General features: G+C 45.0%; 1 protein-coding gene across 1 annotated transcript in view; it reads left to right on the plus strand.

Moving 5' to 3' along the window:
• The window catches only part of CIB2 (calcium and integrin binding family member 2), a 112,706-nt gene that overhangs the window by 86,137 nt on the left and 15,622 nt on the right, over positions 1-10,947 (plus strand). Inside the window, exons 4-5 of the mRNA XM_024200589.1 lie at positions 478-625; positions 3,608-3,803. Of these exons, the coding sequence (XP_024056357.1) occupies positions 478-625; positions 3,608-3,803 (344 nt within the window). The remainder of the gene's footprint in view (positions 1-477; positions 626-3,607; positions 3,804-10,947) is intronic.

Below are 10,947 nucleotides of genomic sequence, written 5' to 3' on the forward strand. Positions count from 1 at the left end.
ATTGCATAACCTCCTGGGCAGTATAGTAGTCCCGGTTACTAGATTGAAGATTTGTATTGGGAGATATTAGAAATGCTGGTTAATAGAGCTTTCTGGCTGATAAAGTGCTGGATAACACAGCTTTTACTGTATCTAGATTTTAAAAACTAAACAAGTTGCATGCAGTCTTTACAATTCCCTATTATTTTAGTTAATTCATCCAGGGCCAAATTTTCCTTGCCTGATTCACACAAGTAGCTCCATTGATTTCACTGGGACAACTTTCATGAGTAAGGTAAGCAGGATTTGGCATCCAGATCAGTGTATCTGTGTGGCTGTTTACCTGACCTGCCCCCATCCTGTTCTCCACACCAGCCTATTTTACCTCCCAGGCTGCAGTTTGCAGGGGGGAGTCTGGAGGCTGCACTGTGTGACTGCTGTGCTTGCTGCTTTTGTGAAGTCCCAGGTTCTAAAAATAAGCCTATGTGTTTTATGCAGGAGAACCCCTTCAAGGAGAGGATTGTGGAGGCTTTCTCAGAGGATGGAGACGGGAACCTCAGCTTCAATGACTTCGTGGACATGTTCTCTGTGCTCAGTGAAATGGCTCCCAGAGAGCTCAAAGCAATCTATGCCTTTAAGATCTATGGTAATGTGTGGGGATGCTGTAGATAAATGGCTCCATTAATTCAGATTAACTGTCTACCTAGGAGAGATGTTCACTGTTAGCTCTGTGCTTAACCAAAAAGCAAAATGGCTTAGTTTTGCAAGGTGCTGAGCATCATCATCATCATTTGCTGAGCCAATCAGCAAACATGCACTAACTTTAAAACCCCCGGAACTACTTACATTCTTGAAGTTAAGCACATGTAGGATCAAACCCTAGGAAGAGATGTTTTGGTATTAGAGATGACCTTAGTGTAATTCAGGGATCTTCCCCTCTAGATATACTGTATTATTTAGTCCACTGAAATGTCAAAAGATCTTGTGGTATGTCATTGTGACAACAGCAAAGATGGTAAATAAGATTGTTTCAGACTTCCAATATCAATTAAATTCTAGAAACCAGAAGACCATCGGAGAGCATGATGTTCACACAAAGATAGTATCTGAATTTTTCTCTTGCTTTTTTCTTCTGGTCTGTTTAGATTATCTTTGCACATCTGATGATTATCTGTACAAGTCCACAGCTGATCATTATGATGCTCATACGCAATTCTCATTTTGTGTTTCTAATTTTAGACACATGGAAGAATGCTAAATGAAGCACTAATGGTTCTGAAAACATGAATCAAATCTTTTTATATTAGCACTTAGGCAACATTTTGTAGAAAATATTCTTGTTGTTGCATCTTTGCACAACAATTTCCTGGGAGAAATCCGCTTCATGTGCTTTCCAGGATGTTTGCAAAGCAGTAATAACAGAGCTCAGGCAACAAACTGCTAATTTCTATAATAATCAAAAGGTTGAAAGTTCTTTATTAGCTAGAGATTAGTGGCTAGATCCTGGGGTCCAGCCGAAAAGGATTGAGCACAAGTGAAAAAAGGTAGATGCAAAGGTGGACAAGACAGCATATCTCCAATCCCCCCTGTCAGTACAAAATTACTGCCTCAGCTTGCCCTGTCTTTGAAATGGATCACACCTTTCCAAGTTCAAAGCAAGGTCTCCCCTCCTGGAATCTCACTTACTAAGAAGGTCTCCCCGCCTCTTTCCGGCTTCCGCCCCCTCCCCCGAGTGATGCCGGGAGCCAGCAGGGCGGGCAGAGCAGGGTGGGCTGGGGCCGGGTCACTCACTGCTGTCAGCGATAGGCCCCCCGCTAACTCCCCAGGCCGCCCTGGACCCTGCGTCCTGCTGAAGCGCAGGGCCCTCCAAAGCGCGGTAAGCCTAAACATTGGTGAAGCCGGGCCCACGTTCCTAAATATTGATGGAGCACGGGCACCATGGGCCCATATAATTCGCCACCTTTGCCTGTGTAGGGTTTCCTTTAGTGAGAGCAGAGAGAGGCAACCACTTGGCTATAGCCCATCATAGAAAAGCAAGCAGGAACCAAACCTGCGATGTGTACATTTTCTTGCCAGATAACCTACTAAATCTTGAGGCATACAAGGCTGCAAATCTGACAGTTCCATCAGGCTTGGAATATTGCTACTCAGTGGACAATTAGGTTCTGAGTTCATGTGACCATGGAAGTGCTACATGGAGATTTATTGGCAACTTATTAGCTGTTTGTATGTTAGATGGAGCAGTACAATAATTTACTATTTCCCCCATCACTTCTGTGGTTGGTGTCTCAAAACATCAATGTTAGCAGAAACCCGGACTGAATGGTAACACTAAAAATAGTACTCCGCAGATAGAGTGCTTTGTTTTCAAAGCACTTTCTAAACTTTAATTGATCCTCCCAAGTATTTGTTATATGGATGGGGAAGCAGACTACTGTGTTCTTGATAAGGCCTTGATTCTGTAAATTGCTCCATGCCATGATCTCCTCTGGAAGTTCACATATTGCAGGATCAGTCTACAAGTATGGATGTGATTACGTTGCCTGATAATGGTTGACCCACAGAGAATATAAGCTCTACTAAACAGATATACAGGCTGTCACTTGCCACAGAAACTGGGTCAGATGTCTTTGGGAGAATCCAGATGTTGACCAAGAGCTTTGGATTTGAGTTAGATGGAAATGCTCCATATTTGGTCAAGTACAGCATCTTCTGAATGCTGGCCTAGTGCTTGCTTGTACCGTACAGAATCAAGTCCTGTTGAAATAAATGGGAGTTACCTGTTGTGAGAGAAATTGGCCCCAAGTTCATAGACTCATAGACTTTAAGGTCAGAAGGGACCATTATGATCATCTAGTCTGACCTCCCGCATGATGCAGGCCACGAAAGCTGACCCACCCACTCCTGGAATAATTCTCTCCCTTGACTCAGCTGTTGAAGTCCCCAAATCATGATTTAAAGACTTCAAGTCGCAGAGAATCCTCCAGCAAGCGACCCCTGCCCCATGCTGCAGAGGAAGGCGAAAAACCTCCAGGGCCTCTGCCAATCTACCATGGAGGAAAATTCCTTCCCGACCCCAAATATGGCGATCAGCTGAACCCCGAGCATGCGGGCAAGATTCTCCAGCCAGACCCTCCGGAAAAAGTTCTCTGTAGTAACTTTTAATATCCCATCATTGACCATTGTTACTAATTACCAGCGATGGCACGTTATTGACCTATTGACTAAAATCACGTTATCCCATCAAACCATCCCCTCCATAAACTTATCAAGCTTAATCTTAAAGCCAGGGAGGTCTTTCGCCCCCACTGTTTCCCTCGGAAGGCTGTTCCAGAACTTCACCCCTCTGATGGTTAGAAACCTTCGTCTAATTTCAAGCCTAAACTTCCCGACGGCCAGTTTATATCCATTTGTTCTCGTGTCCACATTAGTACTGAGCTGAAATAATTCCTCTCCCTCCCTGGTATTTATCCCTCTGATATATTTAAAGAGAGCAATCATATGCTGGGTTGAAGACAGACGTAAACATTTGCTTAAACTGTTTTCTTTTGTACACATTTTGTTAGAGTAAATTAATCTGGAGAGAGGTATTGACAATCTTCTTTTCTTTCTTCCTATTCTTGTTTAGATTTTAACACAGATAACTTCATTTGTAAATCTGACCTTGAAAAAACCCTCAACAAGCTGACACGAGAAGAGCTAACAGCAGAAGAAATCACTCTAGTTTGTGAGAAGGTGATAGAAGAAGCTGATATGGATGGTGATGGGAAACTAGCATTTGCAGACTTTGAAAATATGATTTCCAAAGCACCAGACTTTCTCAGGTATAAGAATTGCCTTAAAAACTATCAAAAGTTCTTTCTTTACATATTTTGTTGCAGTTGGAAAGATGACGGCCTTGCCAAATGTTGACATGCTGGAGTAACATTCGACAGGCCCTAAGGCTGAGTTACAGTTTATCCTCTTTTGAGGACAGAAAAGCAGCAATGCTTAGGGTTTTTTATTTACACTTCTGCCCTGGTGTTCAGCCAAGGTCTCTGCACTTTCTCCAGGATCAATGCCTTGCCTATACTTGCCTTTTTATATTATTATTCATTATTATTATTTATTATTATTATTCTGGAAGATCTCCTAAAGTGTAGTGTAAGCGGAAAGACACCCCTGGGCTCATATCCTCAATGGTATTTAGAAGCCTAACTCCTATTAATTTCAATGGGAGTTAGACGCACAAATACCTTTTGAGGATCTGAACCCAAGTCCTTCAGCGGCAAACTAGGGGATGACCTCTACCCAGAAATCCCTTACTTTACTGACTATTTGAAGACCAAGAACTAAATGAGTTTTGATTATCTTTGCATTTGATTTTCTTAGATATTTTCTTAGATGTTTTGATCTTTTAAAAGCTCAAATGATACTGTCCTCAGGCAGGCCCGCTGACAGCAGTTCCAGGCCCCAGAACAGTCAATGGGCCTCCACGCACGCACAAGCCACTTCTGCGCAGATGCAGTCCACCTGACATTTGGGCGGTGCTGCATCTATGCTGCTGGTGCCCAGCGAGCTCTTCCAGCACAACCAGGGCTTCCATATGCCTGCTGCTCGGTAGGGTTGCCAACTGTCTAATCGCGCAAACCCAAAAACTCTTGCCCCGCCCCTGTCCCACCCCTTCTCCTAGGCCCCACCCCCTGCTCACTCCATCCCCCCTCTCTCTGTCACTCACTCTCCCCCACCCTCACTCACTTTCACCAGGCTGAGCCAGGAGGTTGGGGTGCGGGAGGGTGTTCAGGGTGCGGGCTCTGGGAGGGAGTTTGGTTGCGGGTTGCAGGCTCTAGCTTGGGGGGTGGGTTGGGGTGCAGGAGGTGCCATTGTTGGCAGGGATGGCTGTACCACCTCACAAGGCAGCTGCATGAGGGGAATCCATGCCAATCCTTTGCTATGGGTTTCTGGCCCTGAGACTTCAAGCAGCTGAGCCCTGTAGCTGTCTTTCCTTTCCCAGACCTCTTCCTGTATATTTAGACTGGCCTCCTCCCTGGCTCGCTGCTTGCTCTTTAATGGTACAATCACTTCCAGCTCCGTTCTCCCTGAATGACCACTGTCCTATCTCACAGCAGACCTGATTCCTAGTTACATGACCCCTGTGCTCTCTCATTCCCTCCAGCTGGGGAGGCAAGCTACACCTGCCACAGATGAGGCTGAATCCCCAATCCCCTTAAAGGGCCAGCTCACCCTGTGACACCTGTGTTCTGGGAATTTGTTCCATGAGACAATGTTAGAGACCCAAATGATGTAAACAAGTTCCTTCTTTGCGTAATGGACCCCTGTGGAAACTCCTAGCCCAATTGCATTGCCATGAGTATTACTTAGGGGAACTTGGTCTTTCATTGTGCAGGACAGTTTTTGGTCATCATCTTTAGATCCTGAATGAGAGGGCAGACTGTTTCTAGATTTGTTTTTGTTGCTTATAGTTGTAGCCATTATAAGGAATTTAACTTAGCCATTATGTTCATAAATGGATATCAGTCCCTTCCAGTTCATCTTGGAATTCTCTGCTAACAAGGAACTGGTAGTGCTACTGAAATGCCCAGATTTGTTCCAAATAACATGATCCATGGCACAGTAAAACAGTCACAGAAACACATTGCTGTCCTGATGACATATTGTATAGAGGAATATGACAATGTTAATGTCCTGGAGATGATTGTTTCATTGTGGAATATGTGGAGTGTAGATCCAGACATACAGGCTAACCAGATTCCCACGCCAGCAACAGCCATATGCGAGATCCCCATCCCTTCCTCTTGATGAATTTCAAAATAGCGCTGTATAGTGGACATCTCAGTACTTATTATAAAAAATTGTCGGCTGGAAGCAGCCCAAGTGGTATCTTCCATCATGAGTAGATGCCTAACTGTGAGAATCCCTAAATTCACTATTTTCTGGGGTTCCTCTGTAGTATGGCTGGCATCAAAGTTCCTACATTTAAGCAGTTATCTGTTAAACTTGCTGATTAATCCAGTAGTGGTCTATGATCTTCATTGAACTGCTCCTCAGTAGGATGTGGCAGCAGAGGAGCAGAAACTTCATTCTGACCAGCACCACATGCCAATATCTGCTGCTCCACAGTCCTGACTGTCATGAGCATCACTTTCTCTGGCTCTTTTTTACTTTTTTTCAATACTGCCACGATCAGCCATTGGCAGCTCTGTTGTCCAATCTGCTGTGGATTTTTCCTTTTTCTGGATTCTTTTTCACCACTTTCAGCACTGTCACAATCGGGGAATTGGCAACTCCGTAACCCTGTCTGTCATGGCCCTTTTCTTGTTTACACATTCTGATGCCACATGAAACTGCTCAAAATGGCGTATCCATTTTGGCCGCACTGATTTATCAGCAGTTACAGCATCTGAAGTTGTTATGGGAGCCATTAGCTCCATTGTCTTTATTGTGCTTCAGACTCTATGTATGCTGCTTCTGTCCTTTAAGGTAGTTTGATCTGTCTCTCTGTCCCTGTAGAACTGGCCCCCCCCTTTTCTGTTTCTAGAGCTCCCTCCTGCAGCTCTCCATGGGCTCTCTCTAGGGCTCCATGCTGCAGAGTTTATTTTTCTGGGTTCTCCCTCTTTTTGCCCTTGTCACCTCTTCTCTATGCTGGAGCTTTTCCTGCTCTCACCACCCTTCTTCAAGCCTTCTCTGCTCTCTCTCTGTTCAGCCCCAGCTTGCTCTGGGCCTGCTCCAGTACTGGCAGGTGAGGAACTCAGACTGTTCCCTCTCCCTGCAGAAGAGTTACACTGACCTTTCTCTTCCTTTCCTTTTTTGTTTTGTTTTCTGTTTTCTGCTCTCTCTCTCTCTCTCTCTCTCTCTCTCTGTCTCTGGAGGTGGATCTGTCACTGCTGGCACAGCTAATGTGAGCCCAGAGACTCGATACTGCAAGCCCTTTAGCAGAGAATAATCTCCTATCCAGAGGTCCCTCAATTTATTAACTTTTTTACAACATGCTGGTCCTCTCTGATAACAGGGGGACCATAAAACCTATGAGTAAAAGATATCTCCCTACTGGGCACCTGTACCTTCACCAGTGGAATCAACAGTGGGAGCACTAGCACAGGCAGAATACAGACATTTTGTCTAAATCCTGCTCTGAGCACAATAGCCTTTAAAATGAAATGGAACTCGTTTGTTTACAGATGGGCTTGGGGTCTCTTCTCAGCATTGCTACACCCACTGGGCCTGCAAAATGCTGTATTATCTGAAGAACATGCTCTGGGATCTGAAAGGGCAGTGCTTACTCTGATAAGAAAAGACCAGACTTTTTTGGAGAGGGAGGGCTGGCTAACAAAAGGCCCAGTGCTATGAGGTGCGGAGAACCTCCTGTGAAGGGCAGATTCCCCTCAATTCCCACTGTAGTTATGAGGAGATAAGGATGCCCAGCACCTAATGGAATTAGGCCCTCAACTTGTATTGATTTTTAAAATTATAGAACGGTAGAAAAAAGAATTAAACTGAAGACCATCCTCTTTCTGGAACAGAAATGGGAAATATGTAACAATGAGTTTTTCAGGGCTTGTTGGGGCTGGATTAATTATATTCATTGGCATAATTTATTGAATGTAAGTCATGATTAAGGCTGTGAGTCTGTCATGGAGGTCACGGAAGTCACAGATTCCGTGACTTTCTGGGACCTCCGTGACTTCTGCAGCCTGCTGGTGCTGCTGACCCCAGGACCACCCCAGCACCTTGGGAAGCCCTAGGGCCAGCCGCACCGGCTGCTGCTCTGGCAGCCCCAGGCAGCTGGTCCCTGGCACTGCCCTGGAGCAGCTGTCCGGGACCGGTGGCGGTGGGACCCCAGACCGCCCCCTGCCAGGACCAGTGGGACCCCAGGCTGCCCCCTGCCTGGACCAGCAGTGGCGGGGCTGTGGGGCCCCAGGCCACCTCCCACACGGACTAGCGGTAGCAGGGCCACAGGCCGACCCCGAACCAGACCGGCGGTGGCAGGGCCCCAGGCCGCCCCTCCACTCCCCAGCAGCAGCAGAGCCCCGGGCCACCCAACCTCCAGCGGTAGCGGGGGGGGGGGGGCCCGGCCCCCCCCCCCCCCCCAGCAGAAGCATCGTCCTGCACTGCCCCCTCCCGCCCCCCCCTGCAGCAGTCTTCAGGAGCGCCCCCCCTCCCAGCAGGTAAGATTTAGTCACAGGTATTTTTAGTAAAAGTCATGGACAGGTCACGGGGCCATGACTTTTTGTTTATTGCCCGTGACCTGTCCATAACTTTTACTAAAAATACCCATGACTAAACCTTAGTCTTAGTCATGATTTATGAATATACATGAAAACATTGTGGTAATTTGTCCTCATGAAATTAAAGCCAGAGACTATAGCAACTGTATAATTCATACTGGTAATACAGAACCAATTAAAATAATTAAATACTGCAATCTTTTCTGGATCTGCAGTTAGTTTTGTTTTTTGTTTTGTTTTTTGGCAATTGATTTTCTTTTGTTTTCTAAATGCTACTTGGGCCTATTACTGAGCAAGAAAGATGCCCTCTAAGCAAAGAAGGGAAAGTTGAGCTTAATACCAGAATCAAAATCAATTATTTAGCTCACACCTACCAGTTTTTCCAATATATTGGACTTCTGGAAACCATGCATGTTTTCCCTTGCACATTTCATATTTAAAGGAACCTTGTGAAAAGGCAGAGCTTCCACTTGTACACACACCTCTACCCCGATATAACACTGTCCTTGGGAGACAAAAAATCTTACCGCGTTATAGGTGAAACCACGTTATATCGAACTTGCTTTGATCCGCCAGAATGCGCAGCCCCGCCCCGCCCCCCCGAGCACTGCTTTACTGCGTTATATCCGAATTCGTGTTATATCGGGTCATGTTATATCGGGGTAGAGGTGTATTAATAAAATACTCTACATAGCCCTTCCGCCTAGCATAGTACCTAGATACTACAGTCATAACCACGTTATAGCTACCACAGGCAGATAATGCAATTGAAATGCATGAGACTTTCCAATGACTGGAGAGGATTTGCTGATCATTGGACTATCTTCCCCTGCTTCATCATCATGCAAAGATTTCACGCTTTGCTTACAGTGTCACAGCAGGTACTATGGTACAGAAGGATGATCTCCATTCCAGTACAGGAGTCTCTCTGGTATAGATAGTGAAGGGGAAAGATCTATTTTCAATTCACTAGTTCCCATCAGCCATGAATTTACACTGAGTATATTAAAAGGGATTTTTAAAAACTAGATTTCATCTATAGAAATGTCCATTATAACTATTGTTTAACAGGTGAAATTCACCACCTACCTTTGTGTGGCTGCATGTCAGAGAGGGGGTGTGAGTGGAGCATCCATTCAAGTGTCCGCTACACAAATAATCACTGCTAAAAAGGCCTGTGGGGCAGGGTGGTGTGCAGGTTGGAAATGGAGCCATAGGATCTGCACTTTTGTGACCACAAATGCCTGTAGATGGGTAAATTCCACCCTTCCCTAGTTCCTCAGGTTTTGTGCAGGGAGGACTGAATTATACCAGTAATGTTTCAGACGGGACTAAACCAAGACCACAGACCTAAATACTCAAAATTTTGAGGAAGATCGGATTTAGATCCAGACCCTATTTGCATTACCAAAGCCCCAGGTATGAATTCTTCCTCTCTTTGTTCTGGCCCTGAACTTTGAGGCTTGGGCTCATCTGTCCCTAATAATAATTGCCCCTTGTTAACTTGAAACTGAGATGTTTTCCCCACAACTCTTTGTTCAGACATAGAGCATTTAGTTAGTGTGCACTGGACTGGTGGCATTGGTTTTAAAAAGAACAGAACAAGGGAACTTGGGAAGAAAATATATGTCTAGAGAATTAAATGGACTTTACAAACACTTGCATTGTAAGAGGAAAAAAACAGGTAAAGCCAAATTTGGACTGTTAATCTTGGCACCACTGGCTAGTTTTATGACTTGTAAGTAGCCTGGAGGACACACAGCAGTTACATGTATTTATTCAGCATACAAAATTTGAAAAATGTCACATTGCAATGAAATTTTATACTGTATTTCACTGATGCTGACTGGGAACTGAGTGCTGCGTGCCCACAGGGACATCACTTGAAGAAGGTCATTGACAATGTACCAACTCAAGAGGAGCTGCCACAGTGTCAATGAGAGAGTCTCCTATACATTAAAGGCTGCATGTCAGGCATCACTTGACTAATCAAGTGTATCAGTTTGAGCAATTTTAGTATCAGGTACCCAGGCAGTTGAGCATGTCCTCTGAAATAATAGACAGCATTCTAATTCTTAACTCAGTTTAAAAAAAAAACTCCTTTGTAAATTTCTCCGTGTAGATTCATTGTTTTTTTCCTTACAGTAGGAAATGCTGCAACTATACATGGAAACCAGGTAGAGAGAATGGATCAGCTACAAGGGATGGGGGCAGGCATGAGGGCTCTGTAGAGGCTGTAGTTTTATAGGCTGCTTGTGCCTCCACTTTCTTTACAGTTGTACAGTGGAGACTTGCAAACTGCTGTCCTAAAACTCAAAGGCAGCTGAGGATGCTATACAATCCCAGCGGCTCCTGAGAGAGGATGAGGCAGTGGAATGTTTGTCACTGTAGCCGTAGAGTCCCTGCACCCTTTCTTTTTTTCCCCACAGCGTGTGGCATTTTGGGATGGTGGCAAGGGAGTAAGTGGGTGGCTTGTTGGTGGGAATTGAACTGTGGATGTAGGTGAGAGAGCAGATGGATGGAAGAGCTGGTAAACAGTTAAACAGTTAGAAAACTATCAGAGAACAAGGGATCTCTGACAATACCGATGGCTCAAAGGACTATTTTCAGAGTAGCAGCCGTGTTAGTCTGTATCCGCAAAAAGAACAGGAGTACTTGTGGCACCTTAGAGACTAACAAATTTATTAGAGCATAAGCTTTCGTGGGCTACAACCCACTTCTTCGGATGCATATAGAGTGAAAA

The sequence above is a fragment of the Terrapene carolina genome, unplaced genomic scaffold (genome assembly GCF_002925995.2).
Source record: "Terrapene carolina triunguis isolate 2854851 unplaced genomic scaffold, T_m_triunguis-2.0 Scaffold67, whole genome shotgun sequence".
NCBI lineage: Eukaryota > Metazoa > Chordata > Testudines > Emydidae > Terrapene > Terrapene triunguis.